General features: G+C 44.5%; 4 protein-coding genes across 4 annotated transcripts; all 4 read left to right on the top strand.

Annotated features, from left to right (window-relative positions):
• Window positions 1-1,764: 1,764 nt before the first annotated feature.
• Window positions 1,765-2,703, top strand: LOC102445203 (olfactory receptor 5AR1-like). The gene has a single exon (XM_006136527.3). The coding sequence runs from the start codon at window positions 1,765-1,767 to the stop codon at window positions 2,701-2,703; it is 939 nt and encodes a 312-aa protein (XP_006136589.3).
• Window positions 2,704-6,111: 3,408 nt separating this feature from the next.
• LOC112543607 (olfactory receptor 8A1-like) lies at window positions 6,112-7,047 on the top strand. Its single transcript, XM_025178169.1, has one exon. The coding sequence runs from the start codon at window positions 6,112-6,114 to the stop codon at window positions 7,045-7,047; it is 936 nt and encodes a 311-aa protein (XP_025033954.1).
• A 7,269-nt stretch (window positions 7,048-14,316) lies between these two features.
• On the top strand, window positions 14,317-15,255 carry LOC102444723 (olfactory receptor 8U3-like). Its single transcript, XM_006136525.3, has one exon. The coding sequence runs from the start codon at window positions 14,317-14,319 to the stop codon at window positions 15,253-15,255; it is 939 nt and encodes a 312-aa protein (XP_006136587.3).
• A 5,455-nt stretch (window positions 15,256-20,710) lies between these two features.
• Window positions 20,711-21,646, top strand: LOC102444509 (olfactory receptor 5AR1-like). The gene has a single exon (XM_006136524.3). The coding sequence runs from the start codon at window positions 20,711-20,713 to the stop codon at window positions 21,644-21,646; it is 936 nt and encodes a 311-aa protein (XP_006136586.3).
• Window positions 21,647-23,963: the final 2,317 nt, after the last annotated feature.

Genomic DNA, 23,963 nt, shown 5'->3' with positions numbered 1-23,963 from the left:
TAGCAGTAGACAATATTGGAGTCAGCCAATGCAACCAGGAGCTAGACTTTATCAGCTTTAACCCTTGCCTAGAGCTGGGAAACTACTAAGTGGTAAACAAGTTTGACCTCCGTTCCCAACCCCATGAGAACTTTGAGAGTGGCATTGGGCCAACTCGCGGACACTCAGTAAACACCTGTAGTATAACTAGTGTAGGGAGTCTCATGCCCAGTGAGTCTCACCAAGGACCTAAGCCTCAGAGGGTGCCCTGGATCTCCCATCTGGAGCCACGTCCACTGCAGCCTGGTGCGCGGTGACAGGAACAGGTGCAAGATGACAGGAACGGCTCTACCCGAAGACTGCAGGGTGCTGAAGGTCAGTTCATCCAGCCAGGAGTTATTTACACCAGCTAGGAATAGAAAAGTGAACTTTCTTTCTTTCTTTCTTTCTTTCTTTCTTTCTTTCTTTCTTTCTTTCTTTCTTTCTTTCTTTCTTTCTTTCTTTCTTTCTTTCTTTCTTTCTTTCTTTCTTTCTTTCTTTCTTTCTTTCTTTCTTTCTTTCTTCTCTTTTGCAAACTATGATTTTGGGTATGTAGAGAAGTTCTAGGGTAGTTCTGCAAGAGGAGAGACCATCGTGTACCTTGGGGAATGTAGTTCCACCTTGGGAGTCACCAAATAGCATGGTGGGCTGAGATTTCTGAGGGACCCTCTGGTATTTCAAGAATTTGGTTTCCACAAACAGTCAAACAAAAAAGCTTTCTGCTGATCAACTCCGGTTGGGTCCAGCCAGAACTAAACTTATTCTAAGTAACTCTGATAGATATTGCATCATTTAATGACACAGGAGCAAAGAGTGGGACAATTAATTCCCCAGACTATGAGTTACACTGAGGTTGGCTTTGGTTAACTAAGCACAGTAATGAGGTGTTGTGTCTCTCTGAGCTCAGCCATTCCCAGTTGTTTCAGGGAGCATCTCTCATCGGTCATAGATCGCAATATAAAACTTCCCAACAGCTCCAACGTGGCACTTCCTGTCGATGGGAAAAGGCCCCCACGTCGCTCTCCTCAGCAGGTATGTGTAAGTGCCCTGCACTACAAGCACCCACATACAGACACCATGATAATAAGCAGGCATTGAATTCAAGACCTCCAGCATTAAAATGTTCCATCCACTGCCTACCCCTTGAAATAACTGAATGACATCTTTGGTCGGAAAAAATAGGCAATTACACAGTCACTGAGGCCACTGCCTCTCATTCTGTATCTGGGTTTCTGTACCGACTAACATAAATGCCATTTTCACATTCCAGAATGATTAATTAGCTAAGCTAGCCAGTTTTGTCCCAAACCGATATACTGAGCCACAGAGCTCACCTGGCCTAGAGAGGGAAGACAGACTAACATTTGATTTCTCTTACCCCTTCTTGAGCTAAGCAATTATCACTTCTGTCTGAGAAAGTTTCACCCTGATTCTCCCACAGCAGAGTTATAAGTCACTGCTTCCTTCTTGGATCAATGTACAAGTGTTTGTGGGGGTGGGAGGGTGGCGGGGTATGACTGATTTGTGTATCCTTCATTGTGTACAGTGAGCGCATTGTATGGAACATCTGGAATGATCAGCTGTGAACATCTGGCTCTGTAGACTAGCCATTCCCCAATATATTTCTGGCACCCATTGAGAAACTGATCTTCATTTTTCTTCATTTTCATTACAGAGAAGGGGTAAGTTGTCTGAGACATCTGCCTCCCCACATCATGGTAGCTACCTGAACCAGGCTCAAAAAAGATGGAAGTGGGAAATCACTCGGTGCTGACTGAGTTCATTCTCTTAGGACTGACAGATCGTCCAGAGCTGCAAGTCCCCCTGTTTGTGTTGTTCCTACTGATTTATGTTATCACCCTGGTGGGGAATGGGGGGATGATCTTGTTAATCAAAATTGACCCCCGACTTCACACCCCCATGTACTTTTTCCTCAGGAGTTTGTCTATCTGTGATCTCTGCTATTCCTCTGTAATTGCCCCTAAGATGCTGCAGAATTTCTTAGCCGAGAGGAAAAGCATTTCCTACACTGCCTGTGCTGTGCAAATGTATCTCTTTGTCTGTTTTGGAGATATGGAGTGTGTCTTGCTGGCTGTGATGGCGTATGACCGTTATGTGGCCATCTGTAACCCATTACTCTATACAGTCACCATGTCCAGGCAGCGGTGTAACAAGCTGATGGCTGTGGTGTGTGCTGTGGGGTTGGCAGATGCAATGATACACACATGTGGTACATTTCAGCTGTCATTCTACTGCTCCAATATCATCAACCATTTCTTCTGTGATATTCCCCCGCTGCTGGCACTCTCCTGCTCTGACACCCTCATCAATGAGATTGTGATGTTTGGCTTCATTGGATGTGTTTTAGTAGGCAGTGTTGTGATTGTCCTCCTCTCCTATGTCTATATCATCTCCACAATCCTGCAGATCCGCTCTGCCGAGGGCCGGCGCAAAGCCTTCTCCACCTGCACTTGTCACCTGACGGCGGTGGTCCTGTTTCATGGCAGCCAACTCTTCATGTATTTACGTCCCCCCTCCAGCTATTCCATGGAAACAGACAAAATAGCCTCAGTATTTTACACTATGGTGATCCCCATGTTGAACCCCATCATCTACAGCCTGAGGAACAGAGAGGTGAAAGGTGCCCTGAGGAAAGCCATATATAAACCTCTCACTCATTCATAAATCTCTTTAACGCAGTACAGATGCAGTGGTAAAGAGCAAAAACAGTTGAATTCCATTTCCTGCCCATTGCAATGTCATTTTGAAGAGCCCAATGGTAAAAGTGTTCATGATCAGACTTATTATTGTGAAATTGTTTGTAATCCAACAAGGTCTCCTAGCCCCAACTGAGACCAAGACTTCACGAGGCTCCTGCCCCAGCAAAATGCAAGGATGAACCAATTTCATAAGATTGAGCATCAAATATATATGTAACCTACTTTGGAAGCATGGAGCCCTTTGTATTCGGAAAGAAAAGAAGAACGACAAATCTGTCCCCTTCTTCTTTGTATTGAGGCTGGTTTCATTATACACTTGAAAGCATGACGTGTGATTTCTTTCTTAAAGACAAATGCAGTTGTTTCTGGCTCTCTTTTTGCCCAGTCATTGGAGTCTCTGGGTTTCCCAAGAAGGTAATTGAGTCAAGTAGTAGGGGAAGCAGAACCTGGTTTTCATTCTATCCTAAATATTGACACTGATGACTTTACTGGGTGTGTAAGAACAATGTTGCTTTGATGGCTTTTAGCCGACGAGATTCATTTCCTCCTAGTGATGAGCAAGAAGTTACCTACAGATACAGTTTGGATGGCATTTAGCTCTACTTCTCCTCTACTTCGTTACCATCTCCTAAAAGGCAGATTGGTGTCTTGCATATCAGTACCCCTTACTGGCTCCCCAGAAGCAAAAACGGAGGAAGAGAAAGATATTACTATGCTACCTTAGTTGCTTTTCATGTTCTGTAAATCAAAAATATTGGAAATCTTCCCAGATCTTTAAGTGCCACCATTAAAATAGGTAATGTCTAGATTTCTAGCACTGGTGGAACTGTAGAAGAGAAAATCAGGAATATATCGAGTGGACTTGGGAATGACTGAATGTACTCACTTTCTAGAAGAGTTCCATGAATGCTTTGATATTCTTAAATAGAGAAGACCAACCTGCCCTGGGGTATCCCTCTTTGTATCAAGGAAATGAGATGAACTAGCCAAGATCGCAATGGGGAGTTAAAGATCATTCTGTGTGGCTTTCTTGCTGTTGGAATGATCTGAGGAATATATCTGAGTTCCTTGCGGGTACTTCCATTGTGATTGTGTCTTATGACTAAACCAAGAGGTGTTTTGTGAACCTTCCTGTTACTCTGGTGTCTTGGTGCTTTATCGGATCACTGTAGCGATAGCCTCATATCCTTCCATGCATGAGGGTTAGAAAACTGGCCCTTTTTTATCTATTAGCAAGGGTAATGTTTCCAAGAGACGGCACTCAGCGTGTGCCTTACTTGTGCTACTCTACACTGAAGTGGATAAGGAGTAATATGGAAAGGGTCAGTTTTTTCTACAGTATAAATTGAACAGATAGAAAAATCACTAAATATTTATAGTGGATCAGCAGATTCACTATGGCTACGTCTAAAATACATTCCTTTTTCATAAAAGGGATGTAAATTAGACGTATCGCAATTGCTAATGAAGCAGGGATTTAAATCTCCCCCGCTTCATTAGCATAAACATGGCTGCCGCGTTTTTTTGGCACGGAGCTTTGCCAGAAAAAAGCATCAGTCTAGATGCGGATCTTGCAGAAAATAAAGCCTTTTCTGAAAGATTCCTTATCCCTCTATGAACTAAGGGATAAGGGATCTTTCGGAAAAGGCTTTATTTTCCGCAAGATCCGCATCTAGACTGACGCTTTTTTCCGGCAAAGCTCCGTGCCGAAAAAAAAGGCAGCCATTTTTATGCTAATGAAGGGGGGAGATTTAAATCCCCGCTTCATTAGCAATTGCGATACATCTAATTTACATCCCTTTTACGAAAATGGGATGTAGTCTAGACGTAGCCCATGAGATGTTATTTTAGTCTCTGAAGAACAGGGTTGTGAATGAGAAATGGATAGAATCCGGCAATTGATTGATGTTTGAGTAAAGGAGCAGTTTCAGAAATTGAAAAAGAAAGTCAGTTCAATCTGTGTGGGGGGATTGTAGTTGAGTCTCAGGGCAATGAAAGAGAATTGTGGGGTGGGATATCTTGAGGACCCCATGAGATTTGCAAGAGTTTGGTTTCCACCTCTCTTTTGTCGAACAGCCTTGCTCAGTACCTGGGTCAACTAAAAAGCTCAGGATGAAATATAGCCCCAACTTCATACACTGTAACTCTGGTAGAAATGGCATCATTTCATAACACAGGAGCAAAGAGTGAGACAATTACTCCTCAGGGTATGAGTTACACTAGGGAGGGCTTTGGTTCACTGAATGGATTAATTAGGTGTTATTCCACTCTAAGCTCAGGTATTCCCTGTTGTTTCAGGAAGCATGTCCCATAGATCAAAGATCTCAGTATAAAACTTCCCAAAAACTCCAAACTGGCACTTTCTGTCAATGGGGAAACATGCCCACGTCTCTCTCTGCTGTCAGCAGGAAGTGCTATTCTCCTGCATCACTGCCATACGCAGACAGACTGGATGGTGTTTGGCAGGTACAGGTTTCAAGATCTCTAGCACTTAAAAAAAAACAACTCACCGCGACCGCTACCCCTCAAGTGAACAGAACAAGCTCTCTGCGTGAAAAAAAATAGGCTACGGCATAGTCACTGAATTTAGTGTCTTTCATAATGTGTCTGGGTTTTCATTCAGACCAAAGTAAATTAGATAGTCAGATGCATGGAAATTTAATTATTACAGCCTGCAAGCTTTTCCTCAAACTGACATACTGAGGCATCGAGCTGCTCTTGCCAAAGATTTATACTAGTTTGCTCTCACCCCATCTTTAGCTAATCAATAATCTTGTCACACTGGGATGGTAGTTCACTCTAGACTCCCAACTCAGACTTTGCTGCTTAAATTAGTGGGCGGGGTGGGGGAGGGTGATTAACTGGCATGTCCTTGTATGAGCACAGTGAAATTGATCAAACAAATTGAATGACCAGCGGTGAATATCTGGCTCTGTGGACAAAGTCTCTTCCCTGAGATCATAATTGTGTCCAATAAGAAACCGATCTCCATTTTTTAATTGATTCCTGAATTAGAGCAAAGGGTTAGTTGTCCTGAGTCATCCCCCTGCCCACATCCCCATAACTGCCTGATACCTGCTCAGAAGAGGTGGAAGAGGGAAATCATGCATGCTGCTTAACTTAGTGACCATAAGGTTCATTACCCTGCATGTACTTGCACCTGTGCATTATATGGAACACATGAAATGGTCACCCATGAACATCTGGCTCTGTGGAACATCTGGCTCTGTGATTTTCTCTCTTCTGGCACCGGTGTCCATTAAGAAACTGATCTTCATTTTTCTTCATTTACTTTACTATAGCGCAGGTACAGGTTGCATGTTTCATCCTCTTGCCCTCATCCCCGTAGCTGACTGATCTCAGCTCAGAGGACATGGGAGAGGGAAATCACTCGGTGGTGACTGAGTTCCTTCTCTCAGAACTGACTGATCGTCCGGAGCTACAGGTTCCCCTGTTTGTGTTGTTCCTACTGATTTATCTTATCACCCTCGTGTGGAATGGGGGGATGATCTTGCTAATCACAATTGACCCCCGACTCCACACCCCCATGTACTTTTTCCTCCAGAATTTGTCTTTTTGTGATATCTGTTGTTCCTCCATAATTTCCCCTAAAATGCTGCAAAGTTTCATATCTGAGAAGAAAAGCATTTCATACACTGGCTGCTATACACAATTGTACTTCGGCATCTTTTCTCAAGACATTGAATGTCTCTTGCTGGCTGTGATGGCGTATGACCGGTATGTGGCCATCTGTAACCCGCTGCTCTATACGGTCACCATGTCCAGGCAACGTTGCAACCAGCTGATGGCTGGAGTCTATGGGGTGGCGTTGGCTGATTCAACGATAATCATCTGCTTTTTACTGCAGCTATCATTCTGCAGCTCCAATGTTATCAAACATTTCTTCTGTGAAAGCCCCGCTCTGCTGGCGCTCTCCTGCTCTGACACCCGCATCAATGAGATTATGATGTTTGCCTCCGTATGCTACACTACCGTGATCAGCGTGCTGACCATCCTCCTCTCCTATGTCTGTATCATCTCCACCATCCTGCAGATCCACTCTGCTGAAGGCCGGAGCAAAGCTTTCTCCACCTGCGCTTGTCACTTTATGGCGGTGGCCATGTTCTATGGCACCCAACTCTTCATGTATTTACGTCCCACCTCGAGCTATTCCATGGACACCGACAAAATAGCCTCAGTGTTCTACACAGTGGTGATTCCCTTGTTGAACCCCCTCATCTACAGCCTGAGGAACAGGGAGGTGAAGGGTGCCCTGTGGAAAACAATAAATAAGTTTGTGTCTCATTGATAAATCTCTTTTCCTCAGTACAGATTCAGTGGTGATGAGCAAAAATAGTTGAATTCCTTTCCCAGCCAATTGCAATGTCATTTTGCAGCATCCAATGGTAGCATTGTTCATGATCAAATTGTTATTATCATAAATATGTATTCCAACACGGTCTGCATGCCTCAGCGGAGATCATGTCTTTATTTGGCTACTGCCCCAGGAAAATTCAAGGAGGCTCCTGTTTCGCATGTGTAAGCATAAAATATATAACGTGTTTTGCAATTATGAAGCCCTTGGTATTGGGAAAGAAAAGAAGGGCATCAAATCTATCCCCCTCTTCTTTGTATTGAGGCTAGATTCATTATACAGTTGTAAGGCTGACGTGTGTGATATGATTAAAGCAAAGGGTGTTTTATTGGGTCATTGTAGAGATATCCTTGTATAAATTCATGCACGAGGGTAAGAAAAGTGTCCCCTTTCATAAGTTAAATTAACAACACAACAAGTATTTTCCAAGAGACGGCACTGAGTGTGTGCCTCATTTGTGCTATTCCAGACTGAATTGAATAAGGAGCTATATGGAAAGGGTTAGGTTTCGCTACCATTTCTTTCAGATTAAACAGAAAGAAAAATCACTAAATATTTATGCAATATCAGCAGATTCTCTATGAGATCTTCCTCTCTGTTCTGTTGACTGGTATTACAGACTCTGAAGAACTGGGGTGGTAGGACTGGAAAGGCTAAGGGGATTGTGAGTGATAAATGGATAGAGTCCAGCCATCGATGGATGGTGGAGCCAAGGGGTGGTTACAAAAATTGAAAAAGAAATTCAGTTCAATCTGAGACCAATCCGACAATTCCTGAAAATATTTCGCAAGTGGAAAACATGGATCAAAATTACCTTTTCAGCTAATGGAAACATTTAACATAATTGGAAATGGAACATTTTCTTTCCTTCCTAGGGAATTTTCTGTGTTGAAGCAAAGACAATGAAGGGCTTAGACTGACCAAATGGATGGGAATGAAAGAGGCAGTGATGTTGCTGTTTCCCTTGTATCCTTTAATCCAATGAATAGAGCTCTCCTGTGGGTGTGGCAGACACAGGTCAATTCTTGCATTATTCTCACTTGATCTGATAGGGAGAAGCTATTTGAAAATTGGGTCTCCTACAATGTTGGATAGTGCCCTGGCATTTGGGCTATGTCCTCTCCTGAATCTTTCTGAGCGTGGTCTATGCTAATGCTGCCCGTCAATTTAAGGTACACTAATTTAAAGTCAGCAAAATTTACATCGGTATCCACATGATACTATGTTGAAGGGAGAGTCATGTCACTGAATAATGCAGCTTTTGAATTCCCAGGCTCTTTCTATAGCTTGGTGTTAAGGGACTAAAAACCGTGATGCTCGCAACTCTTAGACTTGGAGATTTTAGCTTCTCTTGTGAGCCTTAAAGAGCTGATAAGATGCTCCAGTGTTTGCTGATCTCAATAGTGATGGCAGATAGATTCTTCACTCCCAAACTCCCATGGAATTCTATTTTCAGTAAATAACTGTTTGAAATGACCATTTGTAGTAGCAACTTCATTGTTACTGTCCACACTTCATGATGGGCAATTAAACATATGGGAAGAGTCCGAAATAAAAATCCTTCCAGTGTGCTCAATATCGTGTTGCCTCTTCTCATTCCAACTCAGGAGGCAGCATTTTCAAAAGAATCCATTAATCCTGGGGGCTATGGAGAAGTAAGAAAATGCGGATCTTATATTCTTTTTGCCTCCCTTTGGCCCATCTCTCAATGGGAGTAATTCTACTTGTTTGTAGACCCTTCTGTGGCCCTCTTCCATGAAGTGCTTCCGAGCAACTCAAAATGATTATTGTATGTACTGACACAACTTCCGTGTTAGGTAGCGCTGTGGTATCTCCCTTTCACAAATGAGGAGCTGAGGCACAGAGGAAGTAAATTCTTGCTTCAAAGTCATACAAGAGGGCTCCTATTGAGCCAGGAACTGAGCCCCAAATTCTACAGTGCGAGACCACAGGTGTGTCTACACTCCCATGGCTCTGCTTTTAACCCTTTCCCTGCTGAAGTGACGCAATCATCCCACCGCACAGCCTCCCTCTCGAGAGCACTTATCTTTGACCTTTTTGCCTGGCCTCCAATGAGGTCTCTGTGTTCACCTCTGGAGCTGCTGGAACAGTTCCCTTTTCTACTCATTGAGCTGCGCTACAGAGGGCTTCTAATAACACAGCCACTTACTTTTTCCACCCACAGTTTTTCACTCAGGGTATGTCTAGACTACAGGGTTTTGTCGACAGAAGTTTTGTCGACTGATACTGTCGACAAAGAGCATCTAGACTACATCCAGTTCTGTCGACAAAGCTGCTTTGTCAACATAACAGTGTGGACGCAAAGGACAGTGTAGATGCAATAATGCCTTCTATTGACAGAACTCTGTCGACAAAAGGCGTTATTCCTCATAGAATGAGGTTTACATACGTCGACAATACTGCTGACATAACTCAAAGGCAGTGTGGATGCAGGTATAGTTTTGTCCACTTTTGTTGACAAAACCCTGTAGTCTAGACACACCCTCACTGTGCATCAGAGTTTGCCTGGTCCTTTTTCTATTCCCATCTGTATTGCAAGGCCCTTCCCCCCCCACACACATGTGCCCACATTCTCCACAATATGTAATGGGATTATGAATGTGAAACAGGGATAATACTTTTTTCTGGGCTCAGACATGCAATGGCAGATGTGTGAATTTCTCAATACAGAGACTGACAGCCCTTGGTTATTTCTACTCTTGACAGCTGATGTCCTCAGTGGTGCCCAGGCCACGCGGTGTGACTGCTTGATGGACTTTTTGGGAAAGGTCTCCAGTCGAGGGCTGTAAGGAGCCCTGGTATTGAGCAATGCCCTCCCCTCCCCAGCCTCCCTGCTCTATCTCAATGTCCCTCCCCTCCCGCAGAGTTGGGGATATAAATCTGGCAGGGCAGAGGGTTACACCCTGGGTCTCACCGGAGCCATGTGCTTTTCCCTCCAGGCACTGGGGCCCGTGCGCAGCGCGGTTGTGAATGGTCCAAGTGTGTGGCTCTGAACATTCCATTGAAGGCACATGGTACGGTAACCCTACCCAAGCCCCAGTGCAGATTCTCTCATCCCAGCCTCACTGCCTGGCTTGTTGCCCAGCTCTGCCACTGCCTCTTGCCACCCCCAGCAGCTTCTACACATGCGCCAACATGGTCTGGCTTGGGAAGGCGCTGCCACTGTAGCAGACGTAGCAGGCGTGCTTTGCTGCTGCCTTTTGACAACCTCCCTCTCCCGCCAGCTGGCAGCTCCTGTGCTCGTGGCCTGACTCAAAACTGTGCGGCTCGGCGCTCGGCTCAGCGCGGCCGCTGGAGCTCCAGCAATGAGGCAGGCAGGTGGCTCAAAAAGCGGCTCAAGGCACTGAGGGATTCATGCAAAGGAGCTACAGGCTGGATGTGGTCCATGGGCCGTGTGTGGAGTAGCTCTGCTTTAGATTGTACCTGCAAGAGCACGCTGGGCCAGTCTAGTCTATGGGGCATGACTAGACTACATGACTCCGTCGACGGAGCCATGTAGATTAGATTTGTAGGCAGAGGGAAATGAAGTGGCGATTCAAATAATTGCTGATTCATTTAAATTAAAATGGCTGCCGCGCTGTTCCAATCAGCTGTTTGTTGGCACAGCGCGATAGTCTGGATATTCCATGGTCGACATCAAAGGCCTTTGTCAACCTCCCTGGTAAACCTCATCCCACGAGGCATAACGGGGAGGTCGACAAAGGCCTTTGATGTTGACTGTGAAGCGTCCAGACTATCACGCTGTGCAAACAGCTGATCAGCACAGCGTGGCAGCCATTTTAGTTTAAATGAAGCGGCGATTATTTACATAGATCCTTCATTTCCCTCTGCCTACAAACCTAATCTACATGGCTCCGTCAACGGAGCCATGTAGTCTAGACGTGCCCTTAGAACCTAAACTCTAAAGCTGCATCTACAATGGCATGATTTTGCGCAAATACTTTTAACTGAAAGGTTTTTCCATTAAAAGTATTTGCGCAAGAGAGCCTCTATACTGGCATGTGCCTTTGTGCAAAAGATTTAAATGCACTAATGTGACACCCTCCCTATGGATTTCACAAAAGCTGATTTTCCTCCTCATACAATCAAACCTTCAAGCTTTCAGAGATTTGCATCACATGGAGCAAGGGGACACCATTGTGCCCTGTAGCACTGAGCAACACCAGCCAAGAATATACATACATGGGGGATGCTCTCTTCTACCACAGTGAAGAGGGAAGGAGACATCACTGGCCCTACAATGGTTCTCCTTGGAGGCAGGTTATGACCACAGTATCCTTGTGCATGTGGAGCCGTGGATCAGTGTGTGGGTAGTAACCTCGCCCTTTCATATTAATCTAACTCTTAGAACCACACCTCTGATGTTACCGGGATCATTTCTAGGTGGGTGTCTGTCACGTGCCAGGGTGCAACTCAGATTAATCAGCGGCTGTGTCACCCATGCCTGCAGTTTTGCACGCCTTATAATATCTTGCTGAAGTGGCTTCCATGTGGGCTACTCACAATCCACCTTCCAGCATGCCGGATACACCCGGATCATCTCTCTCCAGACTGCCACCCACACTTGGGTTACACTCCGGCTCTCACCAGCTTTGGTTTTACTTCAAGGTTACTCCAACACACTCCACAGTCTTTAACTTCTCTCCTGAAATGTACATCTTCTGCTGCCAAGCCCTCTCCTAGACAATACTGGTTAGGTTGTCCATTATTTCCTGAACAGCACAAGTATGTATGTATCTGAATTTCCCATGCAGGTTGCACACACAGATCAGATAAAACAATTAAACAAATGTATGGACCAGAAAGTGATAGATTTTAAGCAAGTACAAATAGTGAGGCAAAACTGCATGAAAAATGAAGCTAAGATGCAATTTCTGCCTAATTTAACAGCTGATGTGAGATTCAAAGAAACGTTTTTCTCAACACATGCTTTTAGCCATCTTACTGACCACAGTTCTTAGATCAGGACACCTCCCCATTCCAATTGCTGCTTCCTTTATATGTTCTAATAAAGGCCGTGTCCAGACTCGGGTTTTTTCGGGAAAAGTAGCCTTTTCCCGAAAAAACTTCCCCTGCGTCCAGACTCAAGCCGCATTCTTTCGAAATTATTTCGAAAGAACGCGGCTTTTCTTTCGATGGCGGTAAACCTCAATTTACGAGGAAGAACGCCTTCTTTCGAAAGTTCCTCTTTCGAAAGAAGGCGTTCTTCAATGTAAAGAGGCCGTCTTCGAAAGAGAGCATCCAGACTCGCTGGGTGCTCTCTTTCGAAAAAGCGGATTTCTCTTTCGAAAGATCCGCCTGCAGTCTAGACGCGATCTTTCGAAAGAGGCTCTTTCGAAAGAAGCCTGCAGTCTAGACATAGCCAAAGTGACTCAAACAGCAGAGACAGAAGTGTGTTAGGATGTCTTCTCCTTCCTTTTTTGTCCTATTCCACCCCCTTTGACAAACATTTCCTCCTGGTAAAAAGGAGACAAAATGTCTACGTGGAAGCATGTTCCCTCCTGATTTTCCTCACCTTTTTGAGCATCCTTTGATTCTCACCCCTCTATAGGACTATTTGCTTCTTAAATACAAAATTAATCACATCCAACATCTGTGGACAGATCAGCAAGAGCCCAGACCATCCTGTATAGCAGTGGTCCCCAACGTGATGCGGGTACCATGGCACCCACTGGGCAATTTCTATGCACCCGCCGAGTGATGAGGGCCGCCCCCAGGCGCGTGGTGTATGGACGGTGCCACCCCCTGGGCGTGCAGCGTATGGGTGGCCCTGTCCCTGGGTGCATGGCGCAAGGGCTGTGATGGCCCCGGGCACGTGGAGTATGGGCATCCCCACCTCTGGGCACGCAGAACAGGAGTGGCATTGACCCTGGGAATGCGGCGCATGGGTCACGCTGGCACTGGGCATGCGGCATATGGGTGGCCCAGCCCTCGGGCGTGTGTGCGGCTCCGTCCCCAGGTGTGTGTGCGGCCCTGCCTCTGTGTGCCCGGCATGTGAGTGGCCCCGCGCCCGGTAGTCCCAAAAGATTGAGGACCACTGCTGTATAGTGTGTGTGGGAGGGATATGGGGGGGGTCTGGTTGAGTCTGGGAGCCATGAAAGAGAATGGCAGGGTGGGGAACCTGCAGGATCCTATGAGATTTTCAAGACTTTGGTTTCCACCTGCCCTTTATTGATGAGGTCTGCTCAGTACCTGGTTTAACTAAAAACTTCAGGGTGAAGTATACTTCAAACTTCACACACTGTAACTCTGGTATAAATTGCATCATTTAGTAACAAAGGAAGAAAATGAGAGACAATTACTCCTCAGGGTATGAGTAACACTGGGGAGGGCTTTGGTTCACTGAATGGATTAATTAGGTGTTATTCCATTCTGAGCTCAGCTATTCCCACTTGTTTTAGGAGCATGTCCCATGGACCACAGACCTGGGTATAAAAGTTTCCAAACAGGCAGTTTTTGTCAGTGGGGAAACACCCCACATCTCTCTCGGCTGTCAGCAGGTACGTGTTATTCTCCTGCATCACAGTCACACACAGACAGACGTGATGGTATTTGGCATGTGCGGCTTCAAGATCTCCAGCACTAAAAAAAAAAATCTTATCACAATTGCCCTCCCCTCATGAGGGAACAGAACAAGATCTTTGCTTGGAAAAAGCAGGCTACTGCATAATCACTGATTTTAGTGACCTTCATAATGTGTCTGGCTTTTCATTCAGACCAAAGAAAATTAGGTGGTCAGATGCATGGAAACTTAATTATTACAGCACACAAGCTTTTCCTCAAACCGACATGCTCAGCCATCGAGCTGCTCTTGCTAAAGTGGATAGAAAGATTTATACTCGTTTGCTCTCACCCCATCTTGAGCTAAGCAATAATCTTGTCACACTGGGATGATGATTCAATATAGACTTGCAAGACAGTCTTAAATGGGGAGGGGGGGGGAATGATTAACCTGCATGTCCTTGTATGTGTACAGTGAAATTGATCAAACAAATGGAATTACCAGTTGTGAACATCTGGCTCTGTTGACGAAGCCCTTCTCTGAGATTCTTATTGGACGCAATTACAAACCGATCCTCATTTTTGTTTGCTTCCTTCTTTACAGCAAAGGGTTCCTGAGTCACCGTCCTCCCTATCATCCTGGCCACATCCCTGAAGGTGCCTGCTCTCAACTCAGGAGAGATGGAAGAGGGAAATCACTCATGGGTGAATGAGTTCATTCTCTCAGGACTGACAGAACGTCAAGAGCTTCAGGTCCCGCTGTTTGTGTTGTTCCTAATGATTTATTTTCTCACCTTGGTGGGGAACGGGGGGATGATCTTGTTAATCACAATTGACTCCCGACTCCACACCCCCATGTACTTTTTTCTCCAGAATTTGTCTTTTTGTGATCTCTGCTGTTCCTCGGTAATTGCCCCTAAGATGCTGCAAAATTTCTTAACTGAGAAGAAAAGTATTTCATACACTGAGTGTTATATACAATTGTATTTCTGTATCATTTTTCAAGATATTGAGTGTCTCTTGCTGGCTGTGATGGCGTACGACCGGTATGTGGCCATTTCTAATCCACTGCACTATACACTCATAATGTCCAGACAGCGTTGTAAACAGCTGATGGCTGGAGTCTATGGGGTGGGGTTCTTTGATGCAACGATAAACATCTGCTTTTCACTCCGGCTGTCATTCTGCAGCTCCAACGTTATCAAACATTTTTTCTGTGACACGCCCCCACTGCTGGCGCTCTCCTGCTCTGACACCCGCATCAGTGAGATTTTGATGTTTGCCTCTATTTGCTACACTGTAGTGATCAGTGTTGTGATCATTCTCCTCTCTTATGTCTGTATCATCTCTACCATCCTGCAGATCCGCTCCACTAAGGGCCGGCAGAAAGCCTTCTCCACCTGCACTTGTCACTTGACCACGGTGGCCATGTTCCATGGCAGCCAACTCTTCATGTATTTACGTCCTGCCTCTAGCTATTCTATGGACACCGACAAAATAGCCTCCGTGTTCTACGCGCTGGTGATCCCCATGTTGAATCCCCTCGTCTACAGCCTGAGGAACAGGGAGGTGAATGATGCCCTGAAGAAAGCAATATGTAAACCTGTCGCTTCTTCATAAATTTCTTAAACTCAGTGCAGATTCAGTGGTGGTGAGAAAAACAGTTGAATTCCATTCCCAGGTCATTGCAATGCCATTTTGCAGCCTCCAATGGAAGCATTGTTCATGATCATATTGTTATGATCATAAATTTGCATTCCAGAAGGTCTGCCAGCCCCAGCAGATACCCTGGTATCTGTTAATACATGAGGGTTAAAAAAGTGTCCCCTTTTTTTAAGTTAAAGGAACAACTCAACAAGTATTAGCAAGAGTAGTGTTTCCAAGAGATGGCACTGAGCTATTTGTGCTATTCTGCACTGAATTGAATATGGAGTAATACAGAAAGGGTCAGTTTTCTTTACCATATATATTAAACAGAAAGAAAAATCACTAAACATTTATACCAGTTTTTCAGATTAGCTATGAGATCTTCCTCTCTGTTCTGCTGTGTGGTATTTTCAACTCTGAAGAACAGGTGGGGGTGAGGAATGGAATGGCCCAGGGGATTGTCAGTGAGAAATGGATAGATCCTAGCCATTGATTGATGTTTGAGTCGAGAAGCGGTTACAAAAATTGAACAAGAAATTCAGTTCAATCTGATAGAAATGTGAAAATTCCCAAAATATTTAGCAAAATGGAAAACGTGGAACAAAATTGCCTTTTCAGCTGATAGAAACATTTAACAAAATTGGAAATGGGACATTTTCTTTCCTTCCTGGAGGAATTTTAATGTTGAAGCAAAGACAATGAAGGGCTTAGACCTACCAAATGGATGGGAATGGAAGAGGCAGTGATGTTGCTGCTTCCCTTGTATCCTTTAATCCAATGATTAGAGCTCTCCTGTGGGTGTGGCAGACAGAGGTCAATTCTTGCTTAATTCTCACTGTATCTATTTGGGGAGAAGCTATTTGAAAGGCGGGTCTCCAACACTGCCAGATAGTGACCTGCCAAGTGGGCTATGTCCTCTCCTGAAACTTTCTGAGGGTTGGTCGATGCCAGGGCTACTCAGCATGCAGCCCATGGGCTGCATGTGGCCCGCAGCGTCTTGAGCCGCTTCCTGGGCCGCCTGCCTGGCTCATTGCTGGGGTTCCAGCTGCAGCACTGAGCCGAGCGCCAAGGCATGTGGCTTTGAGCCAGGCCTCGTGTGCAGGAGATGCCAGCCAACAGGTAGGGGAAGGGGCAAAAGGTGTAGCAGAGGACACCTGCCGCATCTGCCACAGCAGCAGTGCCATGCTAGCATGTGCGCAGGTGAAGGCATAGCAAGGGGGGGCAGTTGCCCCCAGGCATCACGTTGGGGGAGTGTGGGCTGGCGTGGGAGTGGAGTGACAGCCCCACTGATTGTGGCAAGCCGGGAGAGCCTGGTGGGTCACATGCTCCCTGTGCAAACTGCAATCAAGCCTTCAAGGCAGCCAGGCCGGGCAGCGGGAGCGGCCACGTTAAAGGTCGATTTACCCGTCCTGTACCTCCGCAGTATATTGGCATCAAACGGTGGGCTGGGGTGCCTGGCTCTTGGGTAGGAGAGGGGCTATTTCAGTAAATATTTTATTGGCAGGTTTTGTTTGATATGTTAAAATTGGGAAGCCAAAACAAAAAATAGTCAATGTAATGGCCTTCTGTTGATATGTATTTTAGTAGTTAAATTGATGAACTGTCATTGCTCATTAAAAGAGCTGTCATGTGGATGGAAATCGGGTAAATATTGAATTTTATTAATATCAGCAGAACTGACTTAAGCAGGGTCTTCGTGTTGTGTGATCTTGCCGTAATCTTTGTATTCATGCCCATCAGAAGGAAAGAACCTATTTGCATATATAGAGATATAAATATATATGAATATATTTGCATAAATACTTGTATATATTTGAATATATGTGCAGCCAAGCTTAAGTTGCAGACCTCAGCATGTGCTGTGTGTATCATTTGTGGTCCCAGAGGCTTGGAAAGTTGAGTAGCCCTGGTCTCTGCTAATGCTGCCAGTCAATCTAAGGTACACTAGTTTAAAGTCAACATCACTTAGTCTGACTTACAGCAGTATCCACATGATGCTACGTTGATGGGAGAGTTATGACAGGGAATTATGGAGCCTTTGAATTCCCAGGCCCTTTCTATAGCTTGGTTTTAACGGACTAAGAAACGTGATGCTCATAACTCCTAAACTTGGTGATTTTAGCTTCTATGGCAAACATTAAAGAGCTGGAAAGATGCTCCAGTATTTGCTGATAACAATAGTAATGGCAGATAGATTCTTCCCTCTCAAGGTCCATTGGAATTCTATTCACTGTAAATAATTTTTTTTAAATGACCATTTGTAGTAGCAACTTTATTTATACTATCTATATTTATTAATACTGTCCACATTTAATGGTGAGAAATTAAAAACACGGGAATGGTCTGAATTAAAAAAAACCCTGCCAGTCTGCTCAATATCTTCTTGCCTCTTCTCATTCCAACTACAGGAGACAGCATTTTCAAAAGAATCCACTAATTCAGGGTGCCTACGGAGAAGAAAGAAAATGTGAATCTTATATTCTTTCTGCCCCCCTTTTCCCATCTCTCAGGGTATGTCTAGACTACATGCCTCTTCCGACAGAGGCATGTAAATTAGACTACCGGAAATAGTCAATGAAGCGGGAATTTAAATGTCCCCCACTTCATTAAAATAAAAATGGCCGTCGCGCTGGGCCAGATCAGCTGAGCGTTGGCACAGTGCGGCAGTCAAGACGCGGATCGGTCATCAGGGAATGCCTTTGTCGACCACTCCTGTAAATCTCGTTTCACGAGGCATAAGGGAGCGGTTGACAAAGGCGTTCCCTGTTGACTGAATGGTGTCTTGACTCGCTCGCTCTGCCGACGATCAACTGAACTGGCACATTGTGAAGGCCATTTTTATTTTAATGAAGTGGGGAATATTTAAGTCCCCACTTCATTGACTATGTCAGGTAGTCTAATTATATACCTCTGTCGGAAGAGGCATGTAGTCTAGACATATCCTCAACGGGAGTAATTCTACTTGGTTGTAGGCCCTTCCATGGCCCTCATAAATGAAGCGCTTCTGAGCACCTCAAAGTGATTATTGTATTTACTGACACAATAAATACCGTGTTAGGTAGTGCTGTCGTATCTCCCTTTCACAAATGAGGAGCTGAGGCACAGAGAAAGTAAATGTCTTGCTTCAAGGTCACACAAGAGGGCTGCTATTGAGCCAGGAACTGAGCCCCAAATTACAGAGCGCTAGACCACAGGCATGTCTACACTCCCTCAGCCCTGTTTTTAATCTTTCAATGCTGGAGTGAGGCAACTCCCCCCAACCCCTCAGCCTCCCTCTTGAGAGCACTTATCTTTGACCTTTTTGCCTGGCCTCCAATGAGGTCTCTGTGTTCACTCATGCAGCCGCCCTCCAATAACATTTCCACTTACTTTTCCCACCCTCCGTTTTTCAGTCACTATGCACCACAGTTTTCCCAGTCCTATCTCTGTTCCCTTCTGTATTAGAAGGCGCCCTCCCCCATAGCCACCCTACACACATGTGCCTACATTCTCCACAATATATAATGTCATTATAAGCATGACTCCTGGACTTGAAGAAGGGACATAGTTTTTTCCTGGGCACAAACATGGAGTGACAGATGTATGAGTTTCTGAATACAGAGATTGACTGCCCTTGGTTGTTTGTACTGGTGCTCAGAGAAGCATGACTTTGTGTACATTATATGCAGCCCCTTCCCCTATGGATTACACAAAAGCTGGTTTTGCTTCTAATATAATCAAACATTCAAGGTTTCAGAGATTTGCATCACATGGGGTAAGGAGACACCAATATGCCTGGTAGCACTGAGTACCACCAGCCAAGAATAGTACACACATGGGGGAGGTTTTGTGCTACCGCAGTGAAGAAGGAAAGATACACTGGGCCTACAATGGGTTTCCTGTTAGAAACATTTCCTCTTGATTATAAGGAAACAAAATGTCTATGTAGAAGGATGATCCCTGCTGTTTTTCCTCACCTTTTAGAGCCTCCTTTGTTTCTCTTCCCACTTGATGAGTATTTGCTCCTTAAATACAAAATTAATCACAGCAGCCGTTCCTTGGTTGGGAGCCATCAAAGAGAATGGTGGGGTGGGGGATCAGTAGAACCCCATGAGATTTGCAAGACTTTGGTTTCCAACTTCCATTTGTTGATCAGCTCTGCTCACTACTTGGTTCAACTAAAAAGTTCAGGATGAAACTTGCCCCGAACTTCATGCACTGTAACTCTGGTAGAAATGGCATCATTTCATAACACAGAAGGAAAGAGTGAGACAATTACTTCTCGGGATATGAGTTACCCTGGGGAGAGATTTGATTCACGGAATGGATTAATTAGGTGTTGTTCTACTCTGAGCTCAGGTATTCCCTGTTGTTTCAGAGAGCATGTCCCATAGATCACAGATCTCAGTATAAAAGTTCCCAAAAGCTCCAAACTGGCAGTTTCTGTCAATGAGGAAAAAAAACCCATTTCTCTCTCTGCTTCCAGGAGGTAAGTGCTATTCTCCTGCATCACACTCACACACAGACAGACTGGATGGTGTTTACAGGTACAGGTTTCAAGATCTCCAGCACTTAAAAACAACTCACCGAGACCGCTACCCCTCAAGTGAACAGAACAAGCTCCTTGCTTGGAAAAAAATAGACTACTACACAATAACTGAATTTAGTGTCTTTCATGATGCGTCTTGGTTTTTAAACAGACCAAAGAAAATTAGATAGTCAGATGGATGGAAATTTAATTATTACAGCACACAAACTTTTCCTAATACCGACATGCTGAGCCATCTAGCTGCTCTGGCCAAAGAGGATAGAAAAAATTATACTAGTTTGCTCTCACCCAATCTTTAGCTAAGCAGTAATCTTGTCACACTGGGATGGTGGTTCACTCTAGAGTGGAAAATCAGACTTTGCGGCATAAATTAGTGACCGGGTGTGCGGGCGATGATTAGCCTGCATGTCCTTGTATGTGTACAGTGAAATTGATCAAACAAATGGAATGACCAGCTGTGAATATTGGCTCTGTGGACAAAGCCCTTCCCTCAGATCATAGCTGCGTCCAATAAGAAACCGATCCGCATTTTTTATTGCTCCCTTCATTAGACAAAGGGTTACTTTTCCTGAGACACCCTCTCGGTCACATCCCCATAACTGCCTGATATCTGCTCAGAGGAAATGAGAGAAGGAAAGGACTCATGCTGCTAACTTAGTGACTGGGGGGATGATTACCCTGCATACACTTGCCTTTGCGCAGTATGTGCATTATATGGAACATATGAAATGGCCACCCATGAACAACTGGCTCTGTGAATTAATTCTTTTCCTTGCTCTTGTACCATTGCCCATTAACAAACTGATCTTCATTTTTCTTCATTTACTTCACTATAGTGAAGGTACAGGTTTTGTCCTCTTGCCCTCATCCCTGTAGCTGACTGATCACGGCTCAGCGGAGATGGAAGAGGGAAATCACTCGGTGACTGAGTTCATTCTCTCAGGACTGACTGATCGTCCGGAGCTACTGGTTCCCCTGTTTGTGTTGTTCTTACTGATTTATCTGATCACCCTGTTCTGGAACGGGGGGATGATCTTGCTAATCACAATTGACCCCCGACTCCACACGCCTATGTACTTTCTCCTCCAGAATTTGTCTTTCTGTGATATCTGCTTTTCCTCATTAATTGCCCCTAAGATGCTGCAAAGTTTCATATCTGAGAAGAAAAGCATTTCGTACACTGGCTGCTATACACAATTGTACTTCGGTATCTTTTTTCAAGACATTCAGTGTCTCTTGCTGGCTGTGATGGCGTATGATCGTTATGTGGCCATTTCTAACCCGCTGCTCTATAGTGTCACTATGTCCAGGCTGCATTGTAACCAGCTGATGGTTGGAGTCTATGGGGTGGCGTTGGCTGATTCAATGATAATCATCTGCTTTTTCCTGCAGCTATCATTCTGCAGCTCCAATGTTATCAAACATTTCGTCTGTGAAAGCCCCGCTCTGCTGGCACTCTCCTGCTCTGACACCAGCATCTATGAGATTGTGCTGTTTGCCTCTGTATGCTACACTACCGTGATCAGCGTGGTGACCATCCTCCTCTCATATGTCTGTATCATCTCGACCATTCTGCAGATCCACTCTGCCGAGGGCTGGCACAAAACCTTCTCCACCTGCACTTGTCACTTGACCATGGTGGCCATGTTCTATGGCACTCAACTCTTCATGTACTTACGTCCCACCTCGAGCTATTCCATGGACACCGACAAAATAGCCTCCGTGTTCTACTCGCTGGTGATCCCCTTGTTGAATCCCCTCATCTACAGCCTGAGGAACAGGGAGGTGAAAGATGCCCTGCGGAAAGCCATATATAAACTTGTCACTTCTTCATAAATTTCTTTAACAGAGGACAGATTCAGCGGACGAGAACAAAACCAGTTGAGTTCCATTCCAAGCCAATTGCAATGTCATTTTTCAGCATCCAATGGAAGCATTGTTCAAGGTCATACTGTTATTATCATAAATTTGTATTCCAACAAAATCTGCAAGCCCCGGCAGAGATCAAGACGTAATTAGGCTACTGCCCCAGCCAAATTCAAAGAGGCTTCTGTTTCACATGTGTAAGCATAAAATATATAACATGCTTTGCAATCATGAAGCCCTTGGTATTGGGAAAGAAAAGAAAGACATCAAATCTATCCTCCTGCTCTTTGTATTGAGGCTGGATTCATTATACAGTTGTAAGGTTGAAGCTTGTGATATGACTAAAGCAAAGGGTGTTACTCTACAGTCTATGTACTTTACAGGTAATTGGAGAGATATCCTGGTATCCGTTTGTGCACAAGGGTTAAAAAATGGCCACTTTCATAAGTTAAAGGAACAACAACACAAGGATTAGCAAGGGCAACTTTTCCAAGAGAGGGCACCGAGCGTGTCCCGCATTTGTGCTATTCTGCACTAAATTGAATAACAAGTAACATGGAAAGGGTTAGGTTTCTCTTCCGTATAGATTAAACAGACAGAAAATTTGATATTTATTGATATTTATTGATATAATTGATATTTATACAATATCAGCGTATTCTCTATGGGTATGTCTACACTACCCCGCTAGTTCGAACTAGCGGGGGTAATGTAGTCATCCGCACTTGCAAATGAAGCCCGGGATATGAATTTCCCGGGCTTCATTTGCATGAAGCCGGCCGGCGCCATTTTTAAATGCCGGCTAGTTCGAACCCCGTGCCGCGCGGCTACACACGGCACGGAGTAGCTAGTTCGGATTAGGCTTCTAATCCGAACTAGCTGTATGCCTTGTGGAATGACACTAGCTACTCCGTGCCATGTGTAGCCGTGCGGCACGGGGTTCGAACTAGCCGGCATTTAAAAATGGCACCGGCCGGCTTCATGCAAATGAAGCCCGGGAAATTCAAATCCCGGGCTTCATTTGCAAATGCGGATGACTACATTACCCCTGCTAGTTCGAACTAGTGGGGTAGTGTAGACATACCCTATGAGATCTTCCTCTCTGTTCTGTTGTGTGGTATTTTAGGCTCTGAAGAACAGGGGGGGTAGGAATGGAATGGCTGAGGGGATTGTGAATGATAAATGGATAGGGTCCGGTAGAAATTCATTCACTACAAAAAGGATGTGGACGCTTTGAGTGATAGAGTCCGGTCATTGATTCATGGTGAAGTCAAGGGGCGATTACAAAAATTGAAAAAAAAATTCAGTTCAATCTGAGACCAATCTGAAAATTCCCAAAATATCTGGCAAGTGGAAAACAGACCAAAATTACCTTTCCAGTTGATGGAAACATTTAAAACGAAATTGGAAATGCACCATTTTCTTTCCTTCTTGGGGAATTTTCAATGTAGAAGCAAAGACAATGAAGGGCTCGCATTGACATAACAGATGGGAGTGGAAGAGGCAGTGATGTTGCTTCCCTTGTATCCTTTAATCCAATGGTTAGAGCTCTCTTGTGGGTGTGGCAGACACAGGTCAATTTTTGCTTTATTCTTTGTTGATCTGATAAGGAGAAGCTATTTGAAAATTGGGTCTCCAATCCTGCTGGATAGTGCCCTGGAAAGTAGGCTATGTCTTCTCCTGATCTTTCTGAGCGTGGTCTATGCTAATTCTGCTAGTCAATTTAAGGTACAGTACCTGTAATTTAAAGTCAGCCTAACTTACAGCAGTCACCACGTGAGTTACTACACTGAATTATGCAGCCTTTGAATTCCCAGGTCCTTTCTATAGCTCAGTGTTAATGGACTAAGAAACATGATGCACACAACTCTTTCATTTGGTGATGTTAGTGTCTATATTGAACATTAAAGAGCTGATAAGATGATCTGGTATTTGCTGATACTAATCGTAACGATAGATAGATTCATCCCTCCCAAGCTCCGATGAAATTCTATTTGCTGTAAATAATTGTTTTAAACGACGATTTGTGGTAAAACTTTATTTCTAGTGTACACATTTAATGATGGGAAATTAAATTTATTGGAATAGTCTGAAATAAAAATCCTGCTAGTCTGCTCAATATCTTGTTGCCTCTTCTCATTTCACCTACAGAAGGTAGCATTTTCGAAAAAAGCCGTGAATCCAGGGTACCTATGGAGAAGTAAGAAAATGCAGATCTTACATTCTTTCTGCCTCCTTTTGCCCATCTCTCAATGGCCATAACTCTATTTGTTTGTAGGCCCATCTG

Source organism: Pelodiscus sinensis, chromosome 4 (assembly GCF_049634645.1).
Source record: "Pelodiscus sinensis isolate JC-2024 chromosome 4, ASM4963464v1, whole genome shotgun sequence".
NCBI classification, from domain to species: Eukaryota; Metazoa; Chordata; order Testudines; family Trionychidae; genus Pelodiscus; species Pelodiscus sinensis.
This window is presented reverse-complemented; position numbering and strand designations above follow the sequence as displayed.

Excerpts from the sequence above, each read along its gene's own strand:
- LOC102444509 (XM_006136524.3), top strand. The coding sequence starts at position 20,711 with ATGGAAGAGGGAAATCACTCGGTGACTGAGTTCATTCTCTCAGGACTG.
- LOC102444723 (XM_006136525.3), top strand. The coding sequence starts at position 14,317 with ATGGAAGAGGGAAATCACTCATGGGTGAATGAGTTCATTCTCTCAGGA.
- LOC112543607 (XM_025178169.1), top strand. The coding sequence starts at position 6,112 with ATGGGAGAGGGAAATCACTCGGTGGTGACTGAGTTCCTTCTCTCAGAA.
- LOC102445203 (XM_006136527.3), top strand. The coding sequence starts at position 1,765 with ATGGAAGTGGGAAATCACTCGGTGCTGACTGAGTTCATTCTCTTAGGA.